General features: G+C 44.5%; 1 protein-coding gene across 9 annotated transcripts in view; it reads left to right on the plus strand.

Moving 5' to 3' along the window:
• The first annotated feature begins 552 nt into the window (after positions 1-552).
• TNRC18 (trinucleotide repeat containing 18) overlaps positions 553-16,340 on the plus strand; it is an 89,605-nt gene continuing 73,817 nt past the window's right edge. For 7 of the 9 annotated variants that reach the window (XM_084642059.1, XM_084642060.1, XM_084642066.1 and 4 more), the window contains exons 1-2: positions 554-915; positions 3,033-3,365. In XM_084642059.1, coding sequence (XP_084498185.1) covers positions 3,161-3,365 — 205 coding nt within the window. In that variant the 5' untranslated portion in view covers positions 554-915; positions 3,033-3,160. Of the gene's footprint in view, positions 916-3,032; positions 3,366-16,340 lie in introns of all 9 variants that reach the window. The other 2 variants (XM_084642062.1, XM_084642067.1) reach the window with 2 other exon arrangements.

The following is a 16,340-nucleotide window of genomic DNA, read 5'->3' on the forward strand; positions in this document are numbered from 1 at the left end:
CCAGCTGGCAACTGCAGAAAGAAGGGGGAAAGAAGAGGACAACCCTCCCCCCCTTGCATTATTTGCCCTCGGTGCTGAAAGCTTATTTTTCAATCAGAACCGCCCCCCCCCCAGTTCCCTGAAAATAGGGGACTTTCGCTAAACGCAGCGTTTTCACTAAATAGAGCGAAATGAACAGACCCGAACTGCGGCTACAATCACCTTCTATTTTGATCAGTCAGCCCAGACTGGGGAGGGGGAGGGCGAGGGCAGCCTTGAAACGGCCTCTAAAAATTCTCACCACCGGTTTTGATCATTCAGCCCTGTTAGGGGAGCCTAGAAACGGGTCGAGTCCTTGGTCCATAATTGGTTTTATAGGAATGGCTGAGGGCCAAAGTGTTTACATGAGGGTGAGTGGCAGGGCGAGCAGCCAATGGGAGACTTACTATGAATTTTTGGCTGGCCAGCTTGGAGAGGGGTGGGACGGGAGGAACAATGCTTGTTTCATTGCTAAAGAGGGTTTTTTTTTTTTTTTTTTTTTTTTTTTAAGATCCAGAGAGAGGAACTTGAAAGGGGGTTTGTGTAATGTACCTTTTCCAATCGCGGGCTGTATATGGAGATTCTGAATTCTCCAAACCAGCGCTACCTGGATTTTATTAAAAAGCAGAGACCTCAGGAGCAGGAAAGCTGGATTTTAAAGGAAAGCAGAGAGATCGGTGCCGGTGCTCCTTTTTCTTTCAGGGTGGAGGAGAGGGTGAGACCGACTTATGGACTAAAAGGACATTTTTATACCAAAAAAAGGCAAGACGGGCAAAAAGTACTGTTCTAGCTTGGATCTAATTTCTGAGACGGGAGGAAAGCAAAGGCAAAGAGCTAAAGAATGCCAAAGAAGAGAGTTGCATAGAAGAGAGAGGCGGATTCTTCGGGGCTGGAAAGGTAGAATTCTTCGAATTTATTTTTTTGCAGCAAGTTAACTAGGTTTGGTTTGCGTTTTTGGCGAATAGCTTTGCTATAGGATCCGCTCCCCCGTCACCCTCCAAAAACCTTCCCGTAGTGTAGTTGGCTTTGATTTCACCCCAATTTCATTACTTAAAAGCCCCCTCCTTTCTCCACCCCCTCCCCCGACACACACACCAAAAAAAAAAAAAAAATCGAAAATAAAAATAAGGTTTCCAAAGCGACTCCCCAACTTCTCCTTTGCTGATACAGGCTTGGAAAGGAGGTAAGAGAGAGAGACATGTTATGGTTATGGGCTGTTTTTAATTAAAAGCAGGAATGCAGCCATTTTAACTGCGTTTAAGAGGAAGGAAAAGTAAGGAGGTTTTGAAATTGGAACATTGAAGGAAGGCAGATAAATTAACTCCCCCCCCCCCACCAAAAAAGCCTAGAATCAAAAGGGTCAGCTAAACTTGTCCATTTTGTCATAATGTTATTTCATTCCACTGTAAAATATACGAATAGGAGGAGGGCTTTTTAAAAAAAACAACGCAGCAACACCCCCTGCTTAAAATGGAAAACATGTAGCTAAGGATGTCCAGAATTATGTTGGGGTTTTTTTTTTTAAAGTAAATGTTTCATCTGGTAACCAGAGGAGGGGAAGAGCCACTGCTTAATAAAGCTGGTGGAATACATGTAACTAAAACCAGGCTAAAATAAGAAACAAAGCTGGTAAGAAAACTCATGTTAAATGGCTTTTGAGCGACTTTGGCTTTCTGGACAGTGCATTCCCTCTTTTTAAACTATGTGTAGGTTAGACATGGGTGGAAATAATTTCAATTTATTTCAGATAATTCTGAGTATTTGCCCTGGAGAGAAAACATGGAATACATAAGAATTCTTCACTTGATCTGGAAACCTATGCTCACTAGACAGCTTGAGTACCCTTTAAAACGTATATATGGGAATGATTGCATGGTATTGAAAATAAATATTTGAGGGGGGGGGAAACAGATTTAAAATATCCTGTTTCCCTCTACCGCCCCTTTTCTTTCAGTAAATTCTAGATATCTTAACATTTTAACTGAAAGGTGATGAGTATTTACGAAGTATAAGAGGGTTCTCGAATTAAGCTTCCCCCCCCCCAGCTAATTTCATTGGCAAACAAGCCGCGGTTTAGAAAATATGTAAGAATATTCCTTAGTAAATCAGTAACTGAAAATGAAACTGAGGATAATACTGTTTCTTATAAAACCGTGACAAGGATGCAGTCCCATCTCATGGTAATCTCAGAATTACAATTGTATCGTTGTTGTTGGTTTTTTTTTTTTTAATCGTGTGTTCAGTAATAAATCCACTTTCACACAAAAGCTATTTTAAGTGGATTAAGGAACACCGATTTAAAAGCCTAATAATAATAAAACAACAACAACAATAATAATCTTCGTTTAAAACTCCCCAACTGCGTGTACCTAGTGGAGTCCTCAAGGGCTAAAAAGTTAAATATTAAATACTTTCAGGATAAGATAATGGGTAAATGTGTAGTGGGACATTTTAATCTATGGGAAGGGGAGGTTTCGCGGTTTTGTAACCTAAAGTTGGTGATTGTGGAGAAGAATATATACTGCGGTGGCTGGTTTCAACCAGATTCGTGGGGCAGGAGCGTCCGGAATGCCTGAGTGAGGCTTTTATTATTTGTCAAAAATTATTTTCACCCGATCTAGCAGGGCTTGCTGAACTCCCCCTTGGCTTTGGTGGGGCGGGGGGCAGAGCGGAAGGTTCTTTTAATTAAACCGAATTCTCTCTCTGGTGTTATTGCAACAAAAATATCGGAGTCTCCCAAGCAACGTCTCCCAAGCAACGTTGTGGTCTTCTCTCTGTCAAACCCGCTCCTTTTCCCCCTTCAAGGCGAGGATATTTTTTAAAATGATTTATATCGGTTGTTTGGAGGGGGGGGGGGTCAGTTTAACTTTTGGGTGACTTGCTGTTTAAATCATTTAGCCTCCGTTTGCAAACAAATTGACTAATCGCGTGTGTGAGGTTTGGATGTGAGGGTGAATTCACCGGAGGGACGGTAACCCCCCGCCGCCGTGTTTGTGTCTGTCTCTCCCCTGCAGGGCGCTCGCCTCGCCAGGACCCCAGCACCCCACCGCGCCATGGGACGCTTTCACACCTTAGTTTTAAAAAACATCTGAACGGGGGGGGAGGGGGGGAGAGCTAAAGTCAACTCGGAGTTCGCGAGTGGATGATGGATGGCAGAGATTTTGGGCTTCCCCGATCTTTTCCCCCTCCTCTGCTGTCCGGGCTGGCCATGGAGAGTCACCGAGTCGGACCCGCCAGCGCAGCCGGGCGCATCGCTCCATCCGCCGGCCACATGGCTGCGGGGCTCCCGGCCCCTCTGGCACCTGGAAAATACCTCGCATCGGGCATCAACATCCATTCCCACCCGGGTAAGGCGCTTTGCGGCCCCGCTGGCGGTGTGTGTGATTTAAATCTCTGAGGCTGAGCTGGAAAGGACAAGCCCCCAGCTCCTTGCAGAGCCCCGGGAAGGGTGGGTCCCGGCTCGGGGGCTCTAGCTCACCCTGGCGCGGGACGAAATACATCCAATCTCATTTTTTTCCTCCTCCCAAAATGTTTCATTTTCCCCGAGGAGGAGGAAGGTTGGCGCGTGGGGTGTGAAGTCTAGGGAGGCATTTCGGTGTCTGGGGCGCTTTTTACTTTCTCTCCCCTCGAAGAAACGGACCTGAAATGCGTCCCAGGCCCTTCTAAAATGCTCTCCCGCTGATTACAATTTTGTACTGATATCTTTGAAACTTGTCTCGTGGTTTTTTGCTTGAAACAAACCCCCAAGATTTCTCCCACCTTCCTCGATTCCGGATTCCTCCTCCCCTCCTTTTATTTTATTTTACTTGCTCGATTACACTCCCCCCCAAAAAAACTATTTTTATATAAAACTGGGACAAAGGAGAAATCTCGCTTCTTCCTTTGGTTTAAACACAAATCCGGACTAGGATTACCTGGTTTCTAGTCTAAATACCACCACCCCCTTCCCGCCCCAAGATGTAACAATTTAAATATCTTGCCGGGAACAGTATTAAGAAGAAGAAAAAAGTCTGAATTTTAATTGCAAGGCGAGATCGCTCTCTGGTTGGTTTTCCTGTTTTGTGGATGATAATTTCAGTGAGGGAGAGAATCTTGTTCGTGCTTTTCAGCGGAATGGCAAGAGGTGCTAACGGAGGGGTGGGAGACAGGGCGAGTTTCCACCCCCAGTTTCTAAGCAGGGCAGTTACATAGCTGCAACACGCTTTGTTTTGCTAAAGTCTGTTTGTGTTGGGTTTGAGGGCTCCCCTCTGCTTTCATTCCCCAGCGTCTGCATGGCGTCCTGGGAAGTTCGTTAAGTAGGGCAGGATTTTTTTTCGGGGGGGAGGATGGTTCAACAACCTAAAAGTAAATTGTTTAATAGACACCAGCTGGATTTTAAAAATCCAGGAAACTGCCGGGGGGGGGGGGGGGGAGAAGAGAAAGCGGTCCAAGCGGTGTGGCGGCTTGCTTTTTTTTAATGCATCGACGATAAATACCCCCAATATACCACATGAAGCCAACATGGTTTAATTTTTGAGCAGCCTTATTTCGTTGATTGCATGGGGGGAATGTACAAGGAATGCAAGCTAAGAATGTCCGATCGAGCCTTCTTCTCTTTCCCTCTCCCCCAGTAATTTATTGTCCGGGTTTTGAGCTACAGCGGTAGTCGGTTGCTTTGGGAGTGATTCAAGGCAGATGAAAAGTTTTAGTGTTCTCAGAAATTCCCTGCTCCCAGACCTCCCCTTACCCCTTGGAGAGAGAGGGGTCCACATAGGGGAGGGGAGGGGAGTGGAGTGGGGGAAGGGGAGGCAGTCAGAAATAACACACACACACATCGCATTATGAATCCCTGGGGCTTGCAGAATGTCCAACTTTTGCACATTAACTGAGGATGCATTTTTGTGGTTGCGTGTGTGACTCCGTTAAAAAGCTGAGTAGCTGGAAGTGTTTTTATTTTTAAAACTGTAGATAGAAAGCTGTTGTGTAGAGGGGGGGTTTTACGGGTTACGCTCTTTTAAAGAATCAATCCTTTACCAGCCGGATGGATGCAATTTCTAAAGTGCTTTGGGGCTATTTCTTATTAATACATAAAACCTAATCTCAAGTGCCTGCCTTTTTTAGATAGCTTTTTTTTTTTTTTTGGTTGAAATTCTTATAAGTCAATATAGCTGGGAATCGGTCTGCACATGTGCCAGCCAACTGTTTATTTTTCTTTCATTGCACATTTAAAAATATGTTGCTTTTTCAGCTACTTCGTGTTGTGTAGCCCGTGTTTGTGGCCTGAAAGGAGGCTGCTTGCAGTCCAGCACTCAGATATTTCTTCAGTTACATTTCTTTTTTTCTGGGTGTGGAAAGGTGACTCTGAGGTTACATTAGGCGTTGGTAGGGGACAAGTTTTGCAATAATAAACCTGCCTTTCTCTACAGCGCATGGAATGGATGACTTTGAAATTTACAAACCTGATTGCCAACATCTGCAAAGAAGGAAGCAGCCCGAATGGAGGGAGAGATTTATTGGTTTTAGAATGGATGTCAGTGCCAATTTTCCAGGTGCTAAAACAAGAGGTGTAAAATGAAGAGCAATAAAACGAAGCACATGGGCAAACACCTCATTTTCCACCACCTCCTGCTAAGGCAAAATGTAATCTCTCAAAAATTGATCTCCCTGCCTAGACAAACAGGCAGAGCCTAGTATCAGGGTTTTCGTTTCCTTTTATTTTTAAAAGACGTACAAACCTGTAATTCTTTGCTGGGGAGAATGATTACAATTACCTTTCCAATTTGTATTAATAGAAGCTTTCCCCCACCCTCCCTCCCTCCCTGCCTTGCTTGCTTGGGCTATCTCATGAAATAATTGCTTTATGTTTACCCCCTGTTTCCTCTGGCTGATCCCAGAAGCTTCTATCGCTCTTGTGGCTTTGAGGTGCTAAAACTGTCCTTTGAAAGGGGGTTCAGGTAGAACTCCCCCTGGGCTGGTAAGCCAGTGGGGATATCTGGTCCTTCTTTAAAGGAATTTAATCTTCTCTTTTCCACAAGTTCGGATTTTACATCTAAGCCACTTCCGAGATAACTCCCCCATCAGCCTTCCACAATTCATTCCCTGCACTCCCTCATAAACTCTCTACCCTGTATTACTATTAACAAAGCTCTCTCACCCAGGTTGGCTACAGTAGGGAGTGGTAATTCCCAGACAGGCTAAATTGCATTAAAAAGATATGTACAATTAACAGTTTAAACTTCCATTATACTGTGGCAGTTGGTAGACAGGGATTTTTTTATGGCTTTAACAATTTCATTTTAAATGATGATTGCTTCCTGCTATTTAGAGCTTCTCCCATTCCCCCCGTCATTTTAAGTTGTTGAATGAGGGAGGGGTAGCATTTTAACAGAGCATCTTGAAATCAGTCAATGAATAAGCAGGACTAAAGAAAGTGACTGCTGAATCCCTCCCCAAGTCATCTTAAACTAAATTCATCCCTTTAAAAATAGCGTGATTTACTATGCTTCTGGATCTAGTTCTTTTAGCCTATTGATTTCAAAATTCTTTGCTGTGTAGCCTTTCTGTGCTAGAAAACCCCGAGCTAAAGGACCCTGCGCTCTGGCTCAGCTAGACTTGCGGGCAGTTGTCTCTTCTCTTATGTGTGTATTTTTCATGTGAACTTGCCAATAATCCTGATCCATTGAAGATTTTTGGGGGGTGGGGTGGGGACAGAAGTCTTTTGTCTGACGCAGTACAGTGTGAGTTGTTGCAGTTATGGGGAAGGGGATACTTACTAGGGGCAGTGAGAAGGTAGAACTGGCTTCTCTGCCAGCTCAGACCTAGGTCTGGCTAAATGCAGTTATTCCTAGTGGTTCTACATTTCTTTGATTCTTGGCTTGTTGGAGATAGGCAGGTCGTTCATGTCGCTTTTGGGTGGCAGAAGACCGGATGTACATGCCAGCCAGGAGGTAGCATGGCACCTTCCTAAGGGTCCTGCTAAATGTCCATGAAAAGAGTTAGGAAGGTGACATTATGCAATGGCATCTCATCCACAGCAGCAAAGGAGTTCGGCAAGAAGAGGAGGTGTACTGTAAATAAAAGAGAAGGTGATTGTAATCAATGATGCCAGATTGCAGAGTCCATTAATACACTTGCCTTTCATCTCTGGAGACCTGGTTCAAAATCTGGTGGGTTATTGGTTTTTGCCTTAGGTCACAAGTGAAATGAGTTTAGTGGTCTCGGCTTAATCCACAAAGCACTTTTATTTCCAGCACAAAACCCAGAGTTAGTGTGTTACCATTGGCAATCTCGGCATAGCAAAAGCCTGAGACTGAACAGCATGGGCCGATGCAGGACCATGTTGATGTCAAGTAGCAGAGATGCGTGAGAGAAACTTGCCCAGGACCTGACTATATCAAAATGTACCAAACTCCCTGAAAAACAAAACAAAAAAACTGCCACTGCTTTTCCCCAGTGTTGGGATATTATATTTCTGGGTGGGGTGTGTGTATATAATCTGGTGAGTGCTCTTTGTAAGTATTGTTACATTCTGGTCTGAGGAACTTGATTTTCCAGAGTGTTCCACTAAGGCTTCCTTAATCCACAAGAAGGGACTTAAATCTTAATGGCAAGATAAGTAATAAATAAAACTTGCAAGCTCGCCAGCCAAAGAAAAAGGGCCCAGATTGAGGGAAGAGATGCTTTATATTTCCACGTTAAGTATCTGTGTCTGGATATAGGAAGTGTGAGAATTTTAAAATGGATCGGAAACTGTTCCTATGTACAACATTGCAGTGATAGGCAAGAAAGTCTGTTGCACGTATTTACTGAGTATGAGACTTGGGCCTGCATAAAATTTGGTTTTTTACCCGCACTCCTAACCAATGTAGCTATGCTGGCAAAAATTATAAACACCTCTCATATGACATAGTGGTGCCAGCAAAAGCCCCACGTAACTGCAATTATACTGGCAAAAGTGCAGTTTTGCTGATATAAGCTGCATCCACATGAGTGCTTTGCTGGCGTAGCATCTGGTATAGCCATACTGGCCAAATGCTCTTAATACAGACCTGGCCTGCCGTCTTTTCTGCCTGTAAATTGCCTATCACACAGTTTAGTGCTAGACAAATGGTAAGAAATAATAACCTGTAACCTCTACACCAGCCTGCCGCAAGCTGGAATTGGGATATGGACTCTAAAGTTATCCAGTGCTGTAAATTCAACTGATCAGCTTAGTGGTTCAGCACAGGTATTTTTGTAATTATGATACATTCTGGGAAAATTTCATTGTGTTCAGTGGGGAAAATTTCATTGTGTTTAATGGTCCTTGAAATCACACTTCCCCTCTGGGTAGTGTGGTGGGTCTGGTGCTGTGGAGTGCCGGCTTGTAATATAAAACAAGGAGGAATGTTAGCTGACTAGAGACCTGCCAGGGGTGGTATTTCTCCCTCGCATGCCCCTCCCTTGTCTAAACTAGGCATTTTTGACCTAAACTTACCACCAGCGCTGTCCCCCCAATAGCAGGGGTGGAGAGAGGCACTTTTGCAAACAGGGCTCCGGACCCCCATGATCTAGACTGGCTCTGAACGGGGCTCATGCTTGAACCGGTCGTGTGCAGCCCTGTCTACGTTCACACTTTTACTGCTAGATCTGCTGCAGTAGCAGCACAAGTGGAAAATCCTTGGCAATGAAGTCTAGGGTAGGAACACCCCCCCCAAACACACACACACGCTGTCTGGGTTTCCAACTTGTTGACAACAAATAGCTGAAGGTTGATAGAGGAACAATGACTGTTCTGTGTCTATTCACCCCAAGGGGAAGTTGTGAATATGGTAGTTAGGCCAGGTGTTACTTTGGTCCCCTCATAGGTTTTTTTAGAAATATTTAGAGCACACATTGGTAAATTACGGTGTAAGAAGGACGGGAATGGATTGAGATTCCCTGACCCTCCTTCCCTCCACTACCCATTTTTCCACCAACTTAAATTGAGATCACTTCAAAGCTTGCGAAGCCAGAGAACGTTATGAGAAGAACTGGCTTCTCTGTTCCTGCACTAGTCTTCATTTTTGGAACTGTCCCATGGGTGCAGCACTTCTTCCGGTGCAGTGACCCTAGTGACTGTCATTGTGAAGCCATGTCTACACGAGAGAGACTTGAACTGGTGTAACAAACACCAGTACAGAAAGCTAGTGCGGACCCCTCCTGTAGGTGCAACAGTCTTGCTTTTTAAACTACATACGGGTAGTTATACCGGGCAAATTGACCTGTTCTAGACAATCTGCATAGAAAGGGCACCAGGTGCCACAAGTACTCCTTTTCTTTTTATGTATGTCACTGTGTCATTTAAACCTGTTCACAGCAAGTCCAGGCATTGCTGGCGACCACCTGGTCCGTGTTGACATTAGAGCGTCCATCACTGCAACTACCACTGGAGTTGAACACCTACTAGGAAATTCTAGCGGAGGAAGGGAGGAAAACTACTGTAGACTAGCCCTCATTGCTCTAGTTCACAACAAACCTATTCCTTTCCAACACTTTAGCTGTTGAAGAATGGACCTTGTTGGAGGGAAGATGGGGATGAAGCTTGCTTGTTATTTAGCTTTTCTAATATAGCAACGTTGGTAAGCAGAGAGGTTGTTTGCAAAAGGGAAATTCTGAATTTCATTTCCTTCCTAAAGACTGCAGCAACGTTCTTGTTGGTTTATAATTATATTATAATAGTGGTTATTTAAGGAAATTAATTTAAGGTTCCTGCAACAATGTTAACACAGCATGTTGCACTTTCTGGCTTTGTCTGAACTAGGATTTAAAGGTGTGATGGTAAAATTAATTAGCTAGCTAACGTGATCTAACGCCTAGCTCTAGTCAAGGCAAGTTGTACTTAAGCAAATGCTAAACTTGTCCAGTTACAGCCTGGGTGCTCCACTAACCAAAGCTGTAAGTGGACAAGTTTAGCATTTGCTTAAGTACAATTTGCAGAGTTTTGTCCAGTTTTAGGAGGTGTTAGCTAGCTCAATCTAACATACACGATCAAAACCATGTATTGGTTGTACCAGTGTCTGGTTTAAATGCATGGCTTAACCTAGCACTGTCATACAATGTATACCCTAAAATATAAGGGATGTGTGAGCTTGCTGAGTTAATGTTACTGTAAGAACCCTTGCATTTTTGCTTTTATTTTAATTGCAAAACTTTAACTCTGTGCATGTATCTTTTTAATAAAAGAGGGTAGGATGCAGGGAGTGTGTGGGGCAAATGTCTGCACTTAATGATGGTAACATTTAAGGGGTCCCAATTAGTGAGGTGTGAACTTTAAAATCTGAGATGAATGAGAGAGGAGCAGAGAGAGAGAATCTTTTCTGCTATGGTTTGTCTGAAAACAGTTTTTTGAAGAGGTGGGTTGGCAGAGCAGCCTGTCCTCTGTTTGCATAGTGATTGCTGCATCTTACCAATTGGGCTGGGGGGCCCTTTAAAGAAATTCCAGCAAGTCTAGAATTGCAGGAATACTGCTCAATGCAGCAAAATTTGCTCCCTAAGAGATCTCCCTAAGATCATACAGCCCATAATTCTCATCCTCACCATTTTCTCTTTTTCCCGTTGTTGAGGCAGAATTAGGAGAGACTTTTGTTGTGTGGATTTCCATACAACATTTTATATTTCTTTTTAAGTGTATCAGAACTGCACTTTTATAGACTCTAGCCCTCTGGTGCTGTGGCTGGATCTGTGGAGAAAAATCTCATGTTCACAGTCTCCAGATTTTTCACCAGTACAAACTCCCTTTTTTACACTAGTACGTCACAAGTGCATTGGGGGAGTAAGAGTGGTGGAAAAAATTCCTAATTTAGACAAGCTTCCAGGAGTGGTGTAGCAGTGAAAGTTTGGCTCTCTTTCCTTAGTGTCACAAATGATCAGCTATTGCGTATGCAGTATGCTTCTGTTTTCCTTTCCAGCTGTTTTAGATGATGATTATGGGAAACAAAAGGTGATCATTTTGGTATCACTCTAAATCAGGGGCACATTGAGAAAAAATCGGCAGGTGAAGGATGATTATAAACGGACATTGCTGGGGACCTAAAGAATGTTAATGTTTTAATGTGGCAAGAGTTGAAATGTTGATAAAAGATGGAGGTGACCTTGGGAACAATTTTTATTACGAGCATCAGTAGTGGCCAAAAGAATCATTTTAAGGGAATTGGAAATTGACAAACCAGCTGAAGATTGTGGGACTGGTACAATGAAATGAGTGATGTGGCAAGTCTGGAAGAGATATGGTGGCCTTAGAGAAATGACTGAGGGAGAATTTTAAGGAGATTTGGACCTCCTTTCTAGATCTGTATTCCGATAACTTCAAAAACGGTCACAGTTCCATATATCTAGCCATCTTTTTTTTATCCTGGTATGTTATTAAAAGTTAGATTATTTTTATTCTTGACGGTTATATATTGAATCTTGCCTTCTGTGTACTACTGCTTTTCTCCTCCCACTATGTTCTGTTCAGCCTCTTATCATTGGTCTTTAAGCTTAATTCCCCATGGTTTTGAATGCACTTTTAATATATTTGGTTCTAATTGATTTTAATTATGAAAATCATTTAAATGACGGACATGCTTGGCAGGTGAGGTTAACTTGGCTTTGCATATATCTTTGCTGCAAAAAAGGTGTGTTATTAACTCCAGCTAGCTCAGTCAGGTTAAAACAGCAGTGAAGACCTGACAACTTCGCTTTTAATTCAGGTTAAAGTCTGTAGGGGAGCCTGTAGTTGAATTCACCTAAGTTAACTGAATTGCCAAGTCTTTGCTGCTATTTTAACCTGCATTAGCTAAATTGGATTAGCTAACCTGTTTTAAGAACACCCCCTTTTTTTGTGTGTGGTGAACATATAGCCTTAGTGCAAGTCACCATCAGGGCAAGAACATAGTGTGTGTGTGTGAAATAACTAGAAAGCAATAACACATGGCACTCCCTCCATGTACTGTGTGTGTGACCATTATGTAATTCTCTGTTTCATATCCAGATCTGTTATGTCAATATACATCATATGGACAATATTAGGACAAATCAAGTTCTATTATATTCAAGTGCATAAACATTGTGTGTGTGTTTTCTCTCCCCTACCTCCCCCCCCCCCAGTTTCCACTTTTTTCTCCTTTTTATGCTCCAGTAGCTATACACACTACACGTCATTTCAATCCTGCGTTACACTCAGGGGTTTCCCTTCACTATCCCACTGCTACAGCAGAGCCTTCTCCAGAATGAGATTAGCAGCACAAAGCAGCGATTCTTCTGCTTCTTTTAATGTATCCTCTGGGTTTGTGTGGGATCGGAAATTCCTACTTTCATCAGATGAGCCCTCTCTGTAACTTTTTTTGGACAGATCTTCTGCATCTCCTCTTCACGATGACATTCGTGTTGGTGCAAGCATTGTATACTCCCCCCACCCCCCCACCATTGTTAAAGTTAGTTTTACCTTATTTTCTTCTCTAAATCTCTCCACATAACTGAGCGGCCTCCATCTTGTCTGGCACAAGAAAGCTCTCTGTCTTTTCCTAGCCAGGTTCAATATAGTTCTGAGAATAATAAAACCATCTCTTGTATCATTTAGACAAATGTAAGTGACAGCCATAGATTACAATACACCATACAAGTAGCATCTGTAGTTGGGTGGCTGAACTTTGCAACGTCAGGGGTTGCGCTGGCAATTTGTCAAGAGCCCAAGGGCTGTGTTTTAATTTGAATATGTATTTAATGCACACAACCATAACATTTGCGTATGCTTTTATCTCCTTTGATCAGCGACTAGAAAGCACTTGTTTTGATTTTTTTTTTGCCAGTAGTAAAAACATGGCTGTTTCCAGTTATGCCATCTTTCTAATGGCAGGGAGATGTTAGCAAAGGGCTACTTTTTAGGGGAGGCAACTACTGGGCATCCTTGATATGGGGTGAAGTTTCAAGCAGAATGGTTGAGCATGAGCGCAAATGGAGACGGAGCGTGTAGTGTGTTTAATTCATTAAAAGGATGGTTTGGAATGCCAGGGCAGGTGGTAGAAACAAGGTGTAAAGAGAAGCAGGGATGGAAATGCAGATGATGCTGGTAGCAGGAGGAAAGGTTCTGCTGCCCAGAGTGACGAGACAAGGAAGGATGGGGTGGTGGAGTTTGAGAGGACAGGGAGAGCTGATGGCACTCACTGGAAGGTGTTGTGAACCCCACTGAAGACGGGGTTGGGGCGGGAATGAAAAGGGCTAGAATTGTGGGGTCTGGTCATGCCATTGTTGTTAATGGGACTTTCTGTTTACAAATGGATGGCGTGTTATGGCCCATGGGCAGAAGATAATATGGTGAGATTCAACCTGTTGAAAAACTCATGGTACTCAATCTGGGGAGGGAGAGAACAATCCAAAACACAGAATCAGTGGGAGCAAGAAACACACAAAGGCGTAGTGCCACAAGAGAAATGGGATGCTAGTGAACCGTAAATAGAGAGGCCTCCAACACAAACCAGAGAGGTAGGTAGTGCCTCTTGAAACCATCCTGGTGAGACAGCATCGAGAATTGCATATGGCTTTCTGTGTACCTCCATCCCTGCAACAAAAAAGAACAAATGGGAAGGACAGCTTGACTAAGGAGGAAAGATTAGAGGACTAAAATCTGAATAGTTTAGCGGAAAAAAAAACATCTGTTGGGATTGCAACTTTAGTATTTAGAGGGGTAGGTGCCCAAGGACAGAGGAATGTTCAGAATGGTTCAAAGAATAAGTGGGTTGAGATTAAGAGGAGAATTATTATGGGCAAATACCAGGGAAGATACCTTAAAGGTGTCACGGTCTATTCTGGTTTGCCTAAATTAGGGACAATATCAGTCCCTGGTATCAGAGTAACAGCCGTGTTAGTCTGTATTCGCAAAAAGAAAAGGAGTACTTGTGGCACCTTAGAGACTAACCAATTTATTTGAGCATAAGCTTTCGTGAGCTACAGCTCACTTCATCGGATGCATACTGTGGAAACTGTAGAAGACATTATATACACAGAGACCATGAAGGGTGAGAGGAGGTATTGTTTCATGGTCTCTGTGTATATAATGTCTTCTACACTTTCCACAGTATGCATCCGATGAAGTGAGCTGTAGCTCACGAAAGCTTATGCTCAAATAAATTGGTTAGTCTCTAAGGTGCCACAAGTCCTCCTTTTCTTAGTCCCTGGTATAGATCTCTGTATATTTCAGGACCAGGGTAAAACACATCAGCATAAGGCCATGCTTTACACCTGTATAGAGCGTTTACACTGGAGTTTGTATCCTATATTGGCACAGAAATCCCTAATGTAGACAAGTCCATAGGCTGTTGACTAGTCTCACAGGAGAAGTGGTGGAAGCCCACTTCAGTTGCAGACGTCCTATATGAAGAGGACAAAGCAATGTACGGAACATCGGCGGGAGAATGAACACTGCGTGGCTTCTGTTCTCTCTGGCTTCTGTGATTTTAAGTGTTGGAAATTAGGAAGACTGTAAAGGAGGAAGTGAGGGAAGCCAAGATGAGAGGAGATAGAAAAGCATGAAGGAGGACAATTTGCATGAGCTAGTGGCCAAATACCACACACCTTACTCGTGTGAGCAGTCCCAATGAAATTATGAAGGCATGTGGTATTTTGCCTTATTCAGATGTTTTGAAGGGGACAGTACAGAGCTGGGAGATGGTGGAATCTTGGCCTTGCCTAGTGTAGACAACCAGTTTAAATCAGTTTAGAAATCTAGCTCTTTAAACCAGTACAAACTCCTCATCTGGATGCTCTTGAAGGGGTAGTGATAGTCCGTGTAACTGTGTCCCATTTTAAGTGACACTGGAGTTAGGCTAGTTTATGGGAGGAAAAAGCAATTCAGACACTTGGCTCCAACGAGTCCATGTTGTGCCATCGTCTAGAGGGGAGTTTAGTCAGCCCAGCTCAGTAGGGGACGGGCTGTGCTGACCCACTGCATATAGCTATTAATATTCTTCCACCCCCTCTTGCTACACAAAACTGTGGTTCCAGCTTTTTTGGGTAGGCTGGTATTAAAACTACTCGCAAGCCCTTTATTACCACAGTGTCTGAGTGCCTCACGGTCGTTAGTGTGATGTAGGGAGGTACTCCTGTTCCTAATTACAGGTGGGAAACTGAGGCATGGTGTGGCTTGCTCCAGCTCCTATGGGAAGTCTGTGGTCATGTGGGGGAATGGGACCTGGATCTCCTGACTCCAGCTTAGGACCTTAACCACTTGGCCACCCTTCTCCCTCTCATGGAATGCTTCAGCCTGGTGTGTTTGGTTTCAGAACTAGGCTTTCCCTGAGTCATTAGTCTATGGTTTGAGCACTCGGTGTCATTACTACAGGAGAGAAATGGCTTGCAGAAGTCCAAATGAATTTAAAAGCTCTTAAGAAGGTTGGAGCAGCTTCCACCTACGACAGAGGTGGGCAAACTACGGCCCGCGTAGGAATGTGCTACTGGTAGCAGTTACGGGGAGCAGTTTACTACACTACACCGGCATGATGCTCTGGGCAGCGCAGCAGTAGTGCTGCCAGCCACCAGTGCTCTGCGCTGTGCGGTCAGGGGGCAGGGAGCAGGGGGGGTTGGATAGTGGGCACGGGAGTTCGGGGTGGTGGGCAGGGGGCGGGGGCGTGGATGGGGTCGGGGTGGTCAGAGGGCGGGGAACGGGGCGGGGGGTTTGAATGGGGGCAGGGGTCCCAGGGGGCAGTCAGGAAGGAGTGGGGGTTGGATGGGGCAGTCAGGGGCAGGGGTTCCAGGAACAGGGAGCAGGGTGTGTGTGGATGGGGCAGGGGTCCTGGGGGGGGCCGTCAGAGAACGGGGGGGGGTTGGATGGGGCAAGAGTCACGGGGGGGGGCTCAGGGGGTGAGAAGCAAGGGAGGGTGGATAGGGGGCGGGAGCACAGCCTGGCACAGCCTCCCCTAACTGGCCCTCCGTACAGTTTCCGAAACCCGATGTGGCCCTCAGGCCAAAAAGTTTGCCTGCCCCTGACCTATGAGAAACTTTGCAGAGGTCTTCTCTTCTGCAGTCCTCTTGTTCAGTTTTGCTATCTCTCTGAGTTCTGAGGTGTGTGCCACTGGGGTCTGTCTATGGTCTGGGGCCCTCAATGGGTGGGTGGTGGGGGGCCTCCTTTGTGGGCCAGATCCAAAGACACCCATTGATTTCAATGGGCTGTGGGGCCCTGATCCTGCAAAGACTGATGCACATGCTTGACTTCATGCACTGTGAGTAGCCCCACTGACTCCCAAGTCTTTGCAGAGGTTCCTGACAGCCACATCTCCTGTGTCTTCTCTGCCATGAGGAAATTGAAAGTTTCACAACTTAAATCTGTAGCTCATGAAAGCTTATGCTCA

This window comes from Lepidochelys olivacea (genome assembly GCF_965140295.1).
Source record: "Lepidochelys olivacea isolate rLepOli2 genome assembly, chromosome: 10".
NCBI classification, from domain to species: Eukaryota; Metazoa; Chordata; order Testudines; family Cheloniidae; genus Lepidochelys; species Lepidochelys olivacea.